Source organism: Salmo trutta, chromosome 37 (assembly GCF_901001165.1).
Source record: "Salmo trutta chromosome 37, fSalTru1.1, whole genome shotgun sequence".
In the NCBI taxonomy this organism is placed as follows: Eukaryota; Metazoa; Chordata; class Actinopteri; order Salmoniformes; family Salmonidae; genus Salmo; species Salmo trutta.
The window spans coordinates 5,653,962-5,671,313 of NC_042993.1; the positions used below are offsets into that span (position 1 = coordinate 5,653,962).

At 43.4% G+C, this 17,352-nt stretch overlaps 1 protein-coding gene and 1 long non-coding RNA gene across 3 annotated transcripts in view; both read left to right on the forward strand.

Annotated features, from left to right (window-relative positions):
• LOC115177150 (anoctamin-10) overlaps positions 1 to 17,352 on the forward strand; it is a 40,003-nt gene that overhangs the window by 3,450 nt on the left and 19,201 nt on the right. For both annotated transcript variants that reach the window (XM_029737708.1, XM_029737707.1), the window contains exons 4-11: positions 245 to 379; positions 1,982 to 2,101; positions 2,338 to 2,907; positions 3,149 to 3,204; positions 3,308 to 3,382; positions 4,773 to 4,955; positions 5,392 to 5,583; positions 5,806 to 5,934. In XM_029737708.1, the coding sequence (XP_029593568.1) occupies positions 245 to 379; positions 1,982 to 2,101; positions 2,338 to 2,907; positions 3,149 to 3,204; positions 3,308 to 3,382; positions 4,773 to 4,955; positions 5,392 to 5,583; positions 5,806 to 5,934 (1,460 nt within the window). The remainder of the gene's footprint in view (positions 1 to 244; positions 380 to 1,981; positions 2,102 to 2,337; positions 2,908 to 3,148; positions 3,205 to 3,307; positions 3,383 to 4,772; positions 4,956 to 5,391; positions 5,584 to 5,805; positions 5,935 to 17,352) is intronic.
• Positions 16,111 to 16,836, forward strand: LOC115177157 (uncharacterized). The gene is made up of 2 exons (XR_003872361.1): positions 16,111 to 16,162; positions 16,329 to 16,836. It is a non-coding gene; the product is annotated as an uncharacterized LOC115177157 (long non-coding RNA).

Sequence of the window (17,352 nt, forward strand, 5' to 3'; positions counted from 1 at the left end):
GCATAGGGTGCCATTAGTGATGCATACATAGTAAACTGTGAATGTACTATAGATGATGAATAGTATTTTAAATGTTCTGTATTATATTATTACAACTATATTACTATACAATGCAATACCTAGATTGATATGTAAATGCAATGTGTTGTTTAAGTAAACATCATTACTACACTAGTGTAAGAGCATGTTATTGTATTGTAAAGTGACTGTAACTGTGTTAATTGTCTGTGTCGCTATACTACAGGTGATGGGGATGGTTTTCTGAGCATGGCAGAGTGTCAATACATCATAAAACATGGACTGGACAACCTGAGGGCCAAGGATGAGGCCCACGTGCCTGGATATCCTAAAATGAAACTGTATCCAGGGAAGTCAGTCAGTAAGTACAGCACTGACCCTGTGACCTCAGCCACACTGAAACACTGTGTGCACAGTCATCAAACCTGGGTTCAAATAGTATACATTTTCTTTCAAATACTCTGAGCCTGCTGCCTGGATTGGAATGTCAGATGGGCAGGGTTTGCACTTTTGGGATTATTCCATTGTGCTAGGGAAGCTCAGAGCCATTAACACTGTGGGCAGTTTATTAGGTACACCACTCCGTTCACCAAAATAGTGCACTCCTACAGTCAGTGTGTCATGTGGCTTGCTATATAAAGCAGGCATCAAGGTATTCAGTTACTGATCAATTGAACGTTAGAATGGGCAAAGCGACTGAGCGTGGTATGATTGTCGGTGCCAGGTGCGCCGGTTCCAGTATATTTTCATACATGACAGTGTCAAGGGTTTACCGAGAATGGTACGACAAACAAGAAACATCCAGTCAGCGTCAGTCCTGTGGGCAAAAACGGCTTGTTGACGAGAGGTCGAAGGAGAATAGCAAGAATCATACAAGCTAACAGGCGGGCCACAAACAGGCAAATAACGGCACAGAACTTCATCTCTGAACCCACAAGTCGTCGGTCCTTGTCACGGATAGGCTATTGCAGCAGACAACCACACTGGGTTCCACTCCTATCAGCTAAAGACAAGAAGCAGCTCCAGTGGGGATGCAATCACCAATACTGGACAGTTGAGAAGTGTAAAAACATCACCTGGCCCAACGAATCCCTGTTGCATCATGCTGATGTCAGAGTCAGGTGTATAGATCTTATGCATGGCTCAGTCAAGTTCAGCACAAATGAAAACCAATACTACTTGAACCCAGGTCTGAAGCCAATACCATATTTGAAACATAACATACATAATCCTCACATTGTCTCCCCATCAGAGTCAGCAATAAGGACAATAAATATGCAAGTGTCAGTGGATTATTCAAATACGAGATAAGGAGTCAATGCTCTTGCTGAGCAGATAGACTGCTATTCAGCTTAACCAATTGTATAGAAAAATAATGCAACGTTTTGGAAATAATTTTGTCAAGAAATGGCATGAAATTAAAGCTTTTTATTTTGATACAAATATACTAGTACATTATATGTGGGTCCCCACCATTGTCTGTATGTTATTGTTTTAGAAAACTAAGCTTTCTCTCATTATGAGGAAAGTTAACAGTTCAAACTCAACTGTTTTCATTGCTCTCAAGTAGCCAATGGTCCTTTTTAGCACTTCAGCAACTTAACAAGGGAATTATCGTTCACCAAAAGAGCATAGGCCTGCATAGGCCAGCGTTTCCCAACTCCAGTGCTCCAGTATCCCCAACAGTACACATTTGTATTGTAGCTCTGGACAAGCACACCTGATTCAACTTGTCAACTAATCATCAAGCCCTCAATGAGTTGAATCAGGTGAGTTTGTCCGAGGCTGTAACAACATGTTCTGTTGGAGGTACTGGAGTTGGGGAAACACTAGCATGGGCCACTAGTTCAAGTTTCGTTATGTTTATCTAATAAAGATGGCTAGAATCACATGACAAATAGCGTCAGGAGACTGGGGGGGAAATGTGAATGGACTGACTCTTCTGTTTTTAATCTAATCTCAGTACGCAGAATGCAATCAAAGGGGATCCTTGTCCAAGTTTTCCCTCTGCATGAGAAGGAGGAACTCAAGAGGCTTTCCTTTTCCTGGTTCAAAAAGATCAAGTTGTCCTTCCAGCCTCTTGGTAAGTTACAGTTGCCATGGCTTGATCATTTTGCCCTTTGAATCCTAAGGCTACACTTGTCAAATGTATTGACTGCAGTATTATCTTAGTGTTATCCATCTCTTTCAATATGAACTTCACTGGAGTATATAAAATGATTAGCCTATCACCATGTACAAGACATGGAACATTCTAAGAACCTCCGAATAGCTTGTTTGTGACTAAATCCTCCCCATGATTCCCCATGGTCCATCCAGATGACATCAGGCACTACTTTGGTGAGGGTATGGCACTCTACTTTGGTTTCCTGGAGTACTTCACCTTGGCCCTGATCCCCATGGCCCTCATAGGGATACCATACTACCTCTTCGACTGGGAGGACTACGACAAGTTTACGGTGTTCGCCGGCTTCAACCTGGTGTGGTGCACGGTGATCCTAGAGTTGTGGAAGCGCCTCAGCGCTTCGCTGGCGTACGGCTGGGGCACCCTGAGCAGGAAGAAAGCGTTCGAGGAGCCGAGGCCGGGCTTCCACGGCGTCTTGGGCGTCAACCCCGTCACGGGGCGGGCGGAGCCACTCTACTCAAACGCCAAGCGTCAGCTGAGGATCTACCTGTTGTCTGTTCCCTTTGTGCTGCTGTGCCTCTACCTGTCTCTCTACGTCATGATGATCTACTTTGACATGGAGGGCTGGGCCTTGATGATCCATGATGAGGAGCCTACCTTCTGGACGGGACTGCTACTTTTTATCCCCAGTATTATCTACGCTGTGGTTATAGAGATCATGAACCTCATATACCGCTATGCTGCAGAGTTCCTCACTGGCTGGGGTGAGTGGGATTGGATGGGTGGGTGGATGAATGCATTTTAGCTCATATTTTATAATACATACAATGTTGTTTTAACAATGCAGAAAACAACAGAACACACAAATCATTGAGGCTAAAAATACTTTGTCTTAACGCTACAGTGGTGATTCCTGTGTTCCTCTTGTTCTTTTGCTGACTGTAGAGAGTTGTTGACTTGATAGAAGACAAACTGTTTCTGAAGTCAATGTTATTTTTGCTTTAGAAAACCACAGGCTTGAGTCAACATTTCAAAATCACCTGGTCCTTAAAGTATTGGTGGTGAGTCTTACAGGAAATTGGTTTGTTTCCATGATCATTTCAACTTACCATTGATTTTGAAAATCCTTTTGTTAACAGTTTACTTGTCATCTTCTCTCCCCAGTTCAACTTCTTCAACTGTTTTGCCTCCCTATTCTACATTGCCTTTGTGATGCAGGATATGGTGCTTCTCAGACAGGTGGGTCACTACCAATGATGTGTATATATACCCTGGATGACTAACAGGGGGCGCTGTATTGAAGCCACCGCGCAGCCATCTTGGTAATCCTCCTTCATTGTAAACAAGATTTTGGAAGCTATAGAAATGCATGTGTTAATGTCTACATTTTGTGTTTGACATGTGTATTCTATTACAGACACCTTAATGCATACTTTTATATTATATGTTAGCAAAACACAAAACAAAAGAAAGATATTTTTTTGTGTGTTATATATATTAGTTCTATTGTTACTGTTTCCACTACTACTACAACAAAACATCTTAAATACATCTAATTTTTTAATTGAAATACTGTAGAATTCCATTCATTCCTATGGAGGACTGCTCCCACTGGGGAGAGCCAATATGGCCGACCGGTGGCTTCAAAGCCTCTCAAATGGCCAATACAAATGGCCTATTCCTTATATAGTGCACTACTTTTGACCACAGCCCTTGGGGCCCTGGTGAAAGTTGTGCATTATAAAGGGAAAAGTGTACCATTTGGGATGCAACCAGTGTCGTTTGCTGTTGCTGCTACTTCTGTTGCTTCTGCTGCTACTGCAATCAATCAAATGTATTTATAAAGCCCTTCTTACATCAGCTGATGTCACAAAGTGCCATACAGAAACCCAGCCTAAAACCCCAAACAGAAAGCAATGCAGATGTAGAAGCACAGTGGCTAGGAAAAACTCCCTAGAAAGGCCAGAACCTAGGAAGAAACCTAGAGAGGAACTAGGCTATGAGGGGTGGCCAGTCCTCTTCTGGCTGTGCCGGGTTGAGATTAAAGCAATACATGGCCAAGATTTTCAAACGTTCATAGATGACCAGCAGGGTCTAATAATAATAATAATAATAATAATAATAATAATAATAATAATAATAATAATAATAATAATAATAATAATAATAATAATCACAGTGGTTGTCGAGGGTGCAACAGGTCAGCACCTCAGGAGTAAATGTCAGTTGGCTTTTCATAGCCGATCATTGAGTATCTCTACCGCTCCTGCTGTCTCTAGAGAGTTGGGGAAAAAAACGGGTCTGGGAGAGGTAGCACGTCCGGTGAACAGGTCAGGGTTCCGCAGCAGCACGGCCAGGTGGACTGGGGACAGCAAGGAATCATCAGGCCAGGTTGACGAGGGAGGGAGGGAGGGAGAGACTGCTGCTTCTACTCATACTACTTCTGCTGCTGCTACTAATGCTACTGCTGCTACTAATACTACTGCTACTACTAATACTAATACTGCTACTACTAATACTACTACTACTGCTACTACTCATACTACTGCTACTACTCATACTACTGCTGCTACTCATACTACTGCTGCTACTACTATCTACTACCATATCCTCTTTTATTTATTTTCAGAGTCTGGCCACGCTGCTCATAACGTCTCAGATCCTGAACCAGATCATGGAGGCCTTCCTGCCCTACTGGCTCCAGAGGAGGAGGAACAAGAAGGCCCATAAGAGGATGATAAAAACCATGGAAGACAAGGAGCTGCCCCTCTCTGAGCAGGTCAAGCTGGAGGCAGACATGAGCACCTACCTGGTGAGTTGGAGGACTCAAGTTATGGGGGAATGAATGTGTAACTAGGAAGGTTGTGATGAATGATACTGCAACACACATGAAGGTATCTTTACATTACATTTGAGACATTTAGCAGACGCTCTCATCCAGAGCGACTTACAGGAGCAATTAGGGTTCATTCCTTGCTCAAGGGCACATCGACAGATTTTTCACCTAGTCGGATTGGGAATTTGAACCAGCCGACCTTTCGGTTTCTGGCCCAACGCTCTTAACCACTGTCTTGATTGGTCATGCTGTTATGCTTGCCTTATGCACAGAATACCCCCATCAAGTGAAATGTTACTGCAGTGTTTAGACAGACATAGATGAAGAGTCCAGTGGCTGAAGTGGGTATTGTAATGCTCTAGTGTAGTCTAACCTCCATGAATCTGTATAAACTCTGTTGTATTCTATTAAGGGAACATTTGATGACTACCTGGAGCTGTTCCTGCTGTTTGGCTATGTCAGTCTGTTCTCCTGTGTCTACCCTCTGGCTGCGGTGCTGGTGGTGCTCAACAACGTCACAGAGGTCTACTCGGATGCCTTCAAGATGTGCAAGGTGTTCAAAAGACCCTTTTCTGAGCCTGCAGCCAACATAGGGGTGTGGCAGGTAAGGCTGACCTAAGAGCTCTTTCTACTCTGTTTAGTTCTTTACAGTACATTTAGTGTGGTTGGTTGGTTTGATTGACTTTATTTGATAATTAAAGGAGATAAGATTTTTAAGGATAAAAAGGTTACTGTCCAACTGTGATGATTGTTTTGAACGGTGGTGGATAGGAAGGAAAGGGAGACCAGTCAGGGGGGAAAGTTCCTGTGTTTTCTTTTCTTCCAGCTTGCCTTTGAGGCCATGAGTGTGATCGCCGTGGTGACCAACTGTGCCTTGATTGGCATGTCCCCCCAAGTCAAGTCCTATTTCCCGGAGTCAGAGACACAGCTCATACTGTGGGTGGTGGGCTTCGAGGTACTGTCCCATTTTCACACCTCACTCTTCACACACACACAATCTGACTAGACATGTATGCTATCATTTCCTACTCATTTTAAAATCTAATTCAACTTCTTATTTCCAAGATTGTGTCTGTTTTGGTGCTTCTTGCGCCTAAATAGAGTTGAAGCAGGCTGGCCAGCAGAATAGAGTTGAAGCAGGCTGGCCAGCAGAATAGAGTTGAAGCAGGCTGGCCAGCAGAATAGAGTTGAAGCAGGCTGGCCAGCAGAATAGAGTTGAAGCAGGCTGGCCAGCAGAATAGAGTTGAAGCAGGCTGGCCAGCAGATGGTGCCAGAGAGTCATAGAATGAATGATCCATCATTGCTGCTTTGGTTTAGCATGTGTGAATATGATGATGACAGGGTGTTTATGTCCTGGCTGTACTGTAGGTCTTGTCTCCACTGTGTCTTTGAGTGCAGCTGTAAGCAGGTAAGAGTACAGAGGGTAGGCCAATAGATAGGACCTGTGTTAGTGGGGGAGATATGTGTGGATAATGCACTGTTAGAGCTTCCAGACCCAGAATAACTCCAGTCAGTCCACGTCTGTTAGGATCACAATTGGGGGAGCTCATTGTGCAACATCCTCCGCATGCACCTCCAGCCCTCGAGAGAAAATGCTTAAAATAACTAAGACAAAAACAGCAGAGGGGGGGCCTGAAGCAGAGGAGAGGTAGTTCATTAGAATATAATACACATTTATTGTATTAGTCCTTAGAGGCCATTCTAGTGTGTTTTATCTATATGCTAAACCACACTGTATTTTTACGGATTTGAAACGAGGTCATGGGTGCATGTTTGGTTGAAAATAGTTTTTGTATTTGTCTACAGAACTGCCGCAGAGCAAGTAAACCAGTTCCCTTAATACTGTGTATGACAACCCCTTTGCTGCGGTTCAAACATTTCAGATTTGTGCATTTATTGATTTCCTGTCTTTGCACCAGCTAATACAGACCAGCACCAATACAGACAGAATCATGGACATCCAGATAGGCAGCAGTAAATACAACACACTTGCTCCTGCACATACTGTATGTCTCCAGCGCCCACGGAGTTGCCCTGACCACCCTGTGAGAATGAAGAGCATGTGTGGCCTGTAAACTCTGTGCCTGGGCTCTGTGCTCGGCTGCTCAGGCCTTGATGCTGTGTGGTAATATAATGCCGTGACCTCTAACCTCGGTGGCTCAGAGGCTGAAGTTGTCACGGAGGTGAGCAGGGTGGATCAGGGCTTATTTTATCTGTCTGTCTGCAATCCACCTCACTCTGTAGAACATGTGATGTCACACAAATCTACAGCACAGGGGTTATCACACTGGATTACTGTCTGGTTGTCTGTGCGCATGAGAAAGAGAGATCGTGAGGGAGGGAGAAAGAAAAGGAGAGAAATAGGAGAGAGCACAAGGTTGCGAGAGAGGGAAAGTGAGAGGAGAAGTGAGGGTAGGAGCTGGGAGAGATGAACCTACCTCACTAGCTTATTGTACATCCAGGCACGTTTCACACTGCTGCCAAGCAGCACATTTCCTGTAGATCTGTGGGTTGGCGTCTCCCTGCCAGATCATTCAGTCCATTACAGACTGGAGCAGCAGAACCAGCTCTGCTATTCAGCATGCAGTGACAGGGTACACACACACACTGAACCTTTTCTGGATGCATTGTTTATGTATTCATTGAACGTTGTCAATACATAATCACCGCAAAATATCTGCCAGAAACGATTTGAGAAATATTCATGAATCACTGTTCCACATGATACGCTGTGGCAGAGGCTATGAATATCTAGATTCTATTCTATGAATATCTAGACTCTATTCTATGAATATCTAGACTCTATTCTATGAATATCTAGATTCTATTCTATGAATATCTAGATTCTATTCCATGAATATCTAGATTATATTCTATGAGTAGTGCTACTGAGGCAGTCAATGTTGTAGACATATAGCCTACATCCCAAATGGCACCCTATTCCATATACTCCCCTATGGGCCATGGTAAAATGTAGTGCACTATAGGGAAATAGGGTACCATTTAGAATGCTGACATAATAACCCAGCCAGTTACAGGAAGCAGAGCAGGATATGGCTATTAGGGCCTCTAGTGCCTTCTGTCAGGGATGTCAGTCCAGCTCTACGATACAGAGAACAGGTCTTTCTGAGTCAATCCAGCTCTACGATAGAGTGATATGTTGCTGCTGTACAATACCTCATTTCACCGTTGAGGTGCAGACAGTACTATAGTGCAGTGACTTATGTTGTTCCATCAATATGAACCTGTTAGTCTGATGTGGTGGGGAGGGAGGGCCCTGGCAGAATGGGGACCAGACGCCTGTGTCTCAACCCCACAGTGGGACCAGACCACCGGATCATATAGGAGGAAAGTGGGAAAAATACTGCCCCCCCCCCCAAAAAAAAAATCTGTAGCATCAAATGGCATTTTGAAAAAATATATATTGTGGAATTTGATTTCTTTACTACCATATAATGCCGCATTGATATATCACATTTATGGAAGTTAGCCTATCTTGCGTAAGTTTGTTTTTTAAAGGCCATGGACTCAGTCTAGTCAATGCGAAATGTTACAAGGGCCCTTCGGCTCTGTCTCTCTCGCTCTCCTGTCTAGCTGTTATTTCTCTCTCCTGTCTGTGATTGGCTGGGACAGGGCTCATTGTTGAGCAGGTGATACCTGGGTAATTACTGTACGGCATGGCATACTTCACAGAGCAGTAACCAGGCAACAGGGTAGCCAAGCCACAGACACAGAGACGGTCGGAAGGGAGGGAGAGAGAAGAGAAGGCTAAGGATCAGGAGTAATTGAAACACTTGATGATGCATTGGCCTTGGCAGCCAGGCCAGGCATTCTCTCCAACCTTGGCCTCTTTGATGCACTGATCCCAGTCTAAGCGGTCACCAGACATTGGATTGATGGAACATTCCTAGATGTAAAGATTATTATTATTATTATTATTATTATTATTATTACAAAGTTTGCACACACTAAAATGCTGTTGTCATTGTCAAGTTGAATGTGTTTGTACATTTGCACAGATTATGTAATAGAGTTATAGTTCATGCATTGTGAGATGTTAACCTACCCTTTCATGCATTATCCGTTGACAAAACCACAGACTATCTATACCTTTTTAAAATGAGATGGAATAAACATTCCACGGAACAAGGAGAAATCGGGAGGAAATATTTATATTTTACATCCTATTCCCAGATATAGCCTATACGATTTATGCTAGTAAAAACACATCAGTAGTCTTTGTTGTGTCACTTTCTCCATGAGGGTTATTTTAGGCAGGGAATCAGAGAGCCAATCCCATTTTAAGGTGGTTTTCAGATAATCAGATTAGAATCCAGCAGCAGGTTTGCCATGCCCCAGGCCCTGGGCACTGACAGTTGGCATTCCCTGTACCAACCAATCTAATCCCTATATAGCTAGTGCACTAGGTTTGGCAAGGGCCCATAGTGCTCTGGTCAAAAAGTAGTGCACTATGTAGGGAATAGGGTGACATTTGTGATGTGTCCTGTGTACCAACTTAATCCCTGAACACTGCATCTAGTGTGGCTTATACTTTGCTGTTTGATTTAAATATGTAAATATATTTTTCTCTATCAAACAGTGACACATTTTTTGAAAATGTTACCTAAGCTCGCTCTGTGTGTGTGTGTGTGTGTGTGTGTGTCAGGGTTTCCGTTATGAAAATGTTACCTAAGCTCTCTCTCTCTCTGTGTGTGTGTCAGGGTTTCTGTTATGAAAATGTTACCTAAGCTCTCTCTCTCTCTGTGTGTGTGTCAGGGTTTCTGTTATGAAAATGTTACCTAAGCTCTCTCTCTCTCTGTGTGTGTGTCAGGGTTTCTGTTATGAAAATGTGGTGCCAGACATTTGACCTACAGCATTTTCATTTAATTAACGGACATATGAGAAGTGTACTGGACCAATATGATTAGGGTGTCTGCCCACGGTGCTCAGAATGACAGAAATCACATGTTAGATTATGGTAATTCATTTTAACAGAACATGCAGGTCGAGGATGCAATGACGTGCGTCCTTAACGCACACTTTGAATACGTTAGAATAACTGTCCACATTTAACTTTTTCTCAGCCAACAAGACGACTGACCAACAGCAACATCCCTAGTATATGCATAGGCGGGCGTGAGTTTCATGTTCTGAAATAACAAGCTGAGCTCCTCAGTCATGTTTTCTTCGCCTCACATTGTCAACGAAGTCTGTTTTTTTTAACATCCATTGCGAAAGAGTTCCTCAGAATTTGAAAAATCTTTCCAACACTCCCGGCCTCGATAATCACCAAGCGTTGGTGTGAAAAAGCAAAATATCATGATCTGATGATCCCATATAGCTAGTGGAAACATAAAAAAAACAGCTGTCTGTCTCGAGTTCACTGGCACAGAAACTCCAAGGGGCTGGAATAGGCTCGTTGATAGTGTTGTAAGTTCGCTAGCAACAGCTTTTGGCCAGACCCAGTTGATGATTTGGTACAATGTTGCACTTCACTAGCAATAGCCTAAATCAAGACTGACTGAAAGGAAGGCAGACAGGCGGAGTAGAGATTAATGTGATTGAAAGAACCAGAATTTTAATCAGGATATTTTCTAATGTTTTTATTTGTCAGCTTCAGGCCTATGTATTGTACTTAGTTGATGATGGAAGATATAGGCCTACTGCTGCATTGGCCTATAGGCTATTTCTGAGTTCAATGCGCTCTTCTTTAGCCGCCAATGGATCAGTGTGTCCATGTGGCGGAGGCTGGCACTCTCGCCTTTTTTACATTTTTATCATTTTACTTCAGATTTCTATGATTAACCACGTGACAATTATTTTGAGAAACTACAACTGTATTATTGAAATGAAACTGTTCCATGAAAATGTGCATATAAAAATAACCAGAACTGTCACGCAGGTCGGTAGAAATGGTAGGATAGATTGTTTGCTTCCCCAAACTTGAAACTCAGGAGCTGCCTGTGTGCTTTACTATAACACGCATTAAACACATTTGTGAACGCGCAAGCGTGTGCAGACATAGGGGGGTCCCGTGCCCGCCCATGGCTGTCAAACGCCTTCCAACTGATTCGTTTTGGCGCCGGTGTTGTGCCGAAAATCTCCCCCTGCCAGAACACCCCCTTCTCTTGAACGCGCACACACTCAATTCTTCATTGCTGCGACTTGCTTGCTAGTTGAGATCTCTGATCACGTTCGGCTGCGTTTCATTCAATTTTTTTATGTCGGTTTGATCGCGGGGTAGGCTCTAGTAATATCTGCAGTCTTCGGTTTGGCTATTTGTTTTAAGTGTATTAGTCTTTTTAAAATAAATCTCTTTGCCAAAATTCGTCATCTCTCCCATGTCTTATTCGACTAGTAGTTGTTCTGAAATGTTTATGGCTTGACTACATTTTACTCCCTCTGTTCAATATATCACACATACATTAATTATTCATTTTGGTTGCCTATCCTGAGGTGAAGTTTGTTCTATAGAAAGTATTTGACTCGGAAGTGTGCCACAGAAAGCTTTTGACTCTAGCCACAACATTAAGGAAATTATATGTGTGTTATATTAAACATAGAAGAGGGAGTAAAATGTAGTCAAGCAATAAACATTTCAGAACAACTACTAGTCGAATAAGACATGGGAGAGATGACGAATTTTGGCAAAGAGATTTATTTATAGACTAATACACTTGAAACAAATAGCCAAACCGAAAACTGCAGATATTACTACAGCCTCCCCCGGGAACAAACCGACATGAAAAATAAAATGAAACGCAGCCGAACGTGATCAGAAATCTCAAGTCGCAGCAATGAAGAATTGAGTGTGTGCGTGTTCACGCGAAGAGGTGTGGGGGGGATTCTGTCAGGGGGGAGATTTTAGGCACAACACCGGCCCTGCTGGAGACCTCAGCAAAATCTTTTCTAATCAGACAAACTCTGCCGACACTGAGGAACAATCACTTAAAACGACGTTGTCCATATAATAGGTCTACTAGCAGGGGAGACACAAATATAATATGACGTCCATCTAAACTGGAGCAGGAAACTGTTGTCCAATAACTGAATTTAAAGTAGCACTGACCCAAGAAGGACAGCGTGAATATGCGCAGTGAGCACTCACCAGGTATATAGTGGTGCCAATAAGATGGGCTATAGGCCTACTGAAAATTGTCATTGTCTTCTCTTTACAGCAATAGCCATTTGCTTTCCAAACTATGTTTTCCTGCAATTTAATTGATAAATATTGCGATATGGCTTGCTGGTCTTATACTTTTCCTTGACAGTTGCAACTCAACAATCATTTATTTGATATTTGCAACGCGCACAGCCTAAATTGCGTGAGCTGCCTTTCCTTCTGACTTGTAGGCAATGAGATTTAAAACAAGACTAGGGGAAGCTAATGGTCCTCTGTGGCTAAATCGTGATTTAGTTGCCTATTTTGAATGATTTTATTTCTGTATAGACAGGAGTAGGCTAATTAGGCGATATCATTTTGGCAATTTATTTCAATTTACTTCCCCTAGCCTTATGGGCTCACTGCCTATGTCAATCTACTATCCCCCATAGTAAAAAGAAATTGACCTATTCTATTGGTCAGCTTGTCGAGAAACAAAATATCCCAAACAGACCCTGGGACAATTGTTGGACTATAGAAAAGAAAATGTTAAAAAGCAATGAATCTTCAGACCAGAACATTTAGCAGAAAAATGTAAAATTGGCCTTTCCAATTGAAAGCCAGCTATGACCTGCTAACAGAAACCTGTGTGTGGACAGAAACAGAGCATCCAGTGACAACTCTGAGGTTTGTCCTGTAATTCACAACCCAGGATGAAATACTAATGACCTGTCTGGGGGATGCATGGAGGATGTCTGGGAGAGGAGAGGACGGTCAGTCAGTCACTCGGTTTGCTCTGTCTGTCCTGGTGACACAGAGGAGAGAGGAAGGGGAGTTGTGATGTATGGTGGAGTAGTAAGTACCTCTGTCTGGACACAGAAGCTGGGCTGACACACCGCTGCTGCGGAGGTGAAGTGAAAGATAGCCGTTTAGCCTGCTGACGATCAAGGACGCAGGTGTAGACGACGACTTAAGATGGGACATAATGTGAATGTATGCACCCCAACTCTACTGCAGACTATGAATGAATGTCTTATTAGCCACTCTTACTGTGTCATTGGTGTAACAGCCAGAATAGCAGGATGATGTCACAGATCCATAACACTAGTGTGCTGACGATATCCCATCTGAATTGTGCCTCTGAAACCGTGCTGCAAAACCCCAGATGGTTGGTATTTCACAACATGAGTGATAATGAACGGGGGCATGTATCTACTGTAGGTGTGGGAGAGGGGCTATTATTTTCATGGTGATGAACTGAAATTGAACTTGCACTGTAGATAAAGTGGGCTTGATATTCACCTCCGTGTTAAGGGCCGTCCACACCTAGGACATTAACTGGAATGATAACTGTTATTTTATATTTGTATCTTGATAGTTTTTGTTATAGTCTTCGTCCTAGGTGTGGGCGGCCCTTAAAGATGGTTATCAGGAAGTGTTTAGTACTATGGCAGAGTCAAGAGATGTCAGAATGTATAGGGAGGACAGAGGTAAGCTAGTGGTTAAGAGCGTTGGACCAGTAACCGAAAGGTTGCTGGTTCGAATCCCCGAGCCAACTTGGTGAAAAATCTGTCGGTGCCCTTGAGCAAGGCACTTATCCAGAGCGACTTACAGGAGCAATTAGGGTTAAGAGCATCTGCTAAATGACAACAACAAAAAAGACCGTTCCTTAGCTGTCCCTTCTTGCCTTGGTCCTTGCCTTGGTCCTTGCCTTGGTCCTTGCCTTGGTCCTTGCCTTGGTCCTTGCCTTGGTCCTTGCCTTGGTCCTTGCCTTGGTCCTTTATAATGCTGAAATATAACACTGCCTGGTATAATGCAGCTGGCTTTATTTGTTTGGCTCCTAACAACGCTGTCTATCTTTCTCCCTCACGGTTTGTTTTGCCAAAGGGAAATCAGCCATTGTCCTCTGAAGCCACTGTGATGTGGTGTGTGTTGTTGAAGTCCAGAACCCTTTGTACCCAGTAACTGAATGTGTCTGATTGTGTCACCATGGTGGTGGTCTCCCTTTCTATTCTGTAGAGCACGATCAGCCTAGTGCTAGCTCTAGTCATATCTGTGCATTGTGCCATACTCTGCCCTGAATGGCACCATATTCCCTATTTAGTGCACTACTTTTGACCAGGGCCCAGAGGAACAGGTCTCACACCGACCTCGCGGTGCATCGAGGAACAGTAGAGGAAATAATACAGTACCTGCCTCGAGAGATCAATACACAGAAATTGGATCGAGCTGAAGTAACTTGATATGAATCATCTTGATGTAATCATTCATTCTCATGTGGGAGACGTGCCACCTCTTTCTGCATTAGTCTCGTATCCTTATAGAACACAGTCTGCTGCCAGACTCTGGCCTGTCACATTGTGTGAATGCACGGTGCTCCATGAGGCTCATTCTCACTCTGCAGTTGGCTGTCCCAAGGGTTACTGCAGAACCATGCATGTCTCAGCACCATGTCGAAGTGTTTATGGCAAGCCACCGATGTCCGCCTTTCAGACAAGATCTATTCATAAAACCCCGACGTGAAAAGTTAGATTAAGAAATTCTGTTCGTGCCGCTTCACAGAATAAATTATATAAAATGACTCCCGATCAAGGTGGATTGAAATGCTAATTTGCTAAATGAACAAGGCAGTGCAGTTCTGGCCCCAGCTACATGGGGTGAATACTGAGCAGAGGGGATTATGGTACGAAAGGCCACAGATTGCTATGCTAGCACTTACAGGTACTGTCTCAATTCACACTTATGCACTGTTTAGAGCATCATAGAGAAGTAGTTTGATATTGAGTCGGGGCCTCAAGATGAAATGTACCCCTTTCAACTAACATTTGCATTTATGTTAGTGTTCTTTGGTTTTCCAACGTGTGCCAAGCCAACCCTATCTCTCTAAATGCCCATAAACTCCTATTGTCAAGTACCAATCAGCTAAAAGGCTGTGGTGTTTTTAATGTTGCATTTCAATCAGTGCAACAACCTCAGTCAGCGCTGAGGCCAGACAGACTGGACTCCCTTCACCCTTTTTACATTCTAATACTGTAAAGTCTACTACTTAGCTCACATTTTCTGCATTGCCCTACATAGTGCACTACCACTGAGAGGCCCTGGTCAAAAGTAGTGTACTATAAAGGTATTATGTTGCCAATTGGGATACACAATTGTCTGTACTAAAGTACTCTATGGCTGAAGGACAGAGAGAGGGAGCACCACACACCTCCCCATCCTCTAGCCCAAACCACCCATCTGAACAACACTTTCCATAGGACAAAATAGCCTGTAATAACAGTATTTGGAAGTTTTCAGTCGACAACATTTGTCAGGCCTAACATATATGAAGCCTTTTACTGCGATGAAAGCAGTGGCTGAATCCGATGGAATTGTGGCTGTCACATACTGATGAGGTACAGTGTGTTGTGGCAGCTGTCAATTCTCCAGCAATGACAGACCTGCTTTGCATAGCAGTGTGTTGGCATCGATTCAGAGTGATAAAGCTGGTTTCTGGTCATGCAGTTCGAAGTACACTTCTCTTGGCCGTAAAAAATGTATTGAGAAAAAGATAATGTATGTGTTAGATATTGGTCAGGTTGCTACCTCTCACTCTCTCACACCTTACCTCACCTCACCTCAGAGGGGCTGTGAAGATAACAGGTGTGCTCTTTGCCACGAGTCGTCCTCCCCACCCCACTTCCCCTTTGTCTGCTGTTCATCTGTCTCCTCCAATCACCTCAACAGAGGGAGGAGGGTGGGCCAGTGTTGTACTGGGGGGCCTCTTTCTGTATTCACAGCACTCTCTTCTCTTTGCTTACAGTATTTCAAGACATATTCTTTGATTATCTGGTCCTTAGTTAAGAGGCGTGATCTCTTAAATGGTAACCCTTTCAGCATTATTATTCTATGGTTTGGCGTGTTTATGGTTGTACTGGTTCATTCGTACTTTTACCTGACGCAGGATTGGCTCATACATTGACCTGACGCAGGTTTCATGTGAAAACACGAGTCAATGGATTGGCTCATACATTGACCTGATCTGTAGGTTTCATGTGAAAACACGAGTCAATGGATTGGCTCATACATTGACCTGACGCAGGTTTCATGTGAAAACACGAGTCAATGGATTGGCTCATACATTGACCTGATCTGTAGGTTTCATGTGAAAACACTAGTCAATGGATTGGCTCATACATTGACCTGATCTGCAGGTTTCATGTGAAAACACGAGTCAATGGATTGGCTCATACATTGACCTGACGCAGGTTTCATGTGACAACAGGACTGTTTTCAGACTGTGTGGGTCAGGTCAGCTGCTTGTTGTTAGCCACGCTCTGAGAAGGAATGAAGGTAGTTCTGAAAGAACAGGGAATGTTCTGCTTAACTTGACGGACGTTATTGTCCCATTGGGGAAACATTGTTGCAGTATCATGCACATGTTTAAATACAGTAGACTACAAATGACAATACAAAATTCAGAAGTTACATACAGCATATACAGATGAAAGAAGACCAGCCTGGTAGATACGAACATGAACCAGCTGTTTAGAGGGGTATCACACCAATGATTGTGTAGTTTTGTAAGGTCATGGATTGGACACCGGTCGGTGATGGTGTGTTTGTCTCCAGAGCAGTTTAGATTGTGTTGTGATGTTTCACTTCAGCAGCGTATCACGTCTGTTCAATCAGTTTAAACTATTCATTATATCAACTATACATGTTTCTGAATTCTACGATAATAGTAGAGAAATGTACACTGCTCAAAAAAATAAAGGGAACACTTAAACAACACAATGTAACTCCAAGTCAATCACACTTCTGTGAAATAAAACTGTCCACTTAGGAACCAACACTGATTGACAATAAATTTCACATGCTGTTGTGCAAATGGAATAGACAACAGGTGGAAATTATAGGCAATTAGCAAGACACCCCCAATAAAGGAGTGGTTCTGCAGGTGGTGACCACAGACCACTTCTCAGTTCCTATGCTTCCTGGCTGATGTTTTGGTCACTTTTGAATGCTGGCGGTGCTTTCACTCTAGTGGTAGCATGAGACGGAGTCTACAACCCACACAAGTGGCTCAGGTAGTGCAGCTCATCCAGGATGGCACATCAATGCGAGCTGTGGCAAGAAGGTTTGCTGTGTCTGTCAGCGTAGTGTCCAGAGCATGGAGGCGCTACCAGGAGACAGGCCAGTACATCAGGAGACGTGGAGGAGGCCGTAGGAGGGCAACAACCCAGCAGCAGGACCGCTACCTCCACCTTTGTGCAAGGAGGAGCAGGAGGA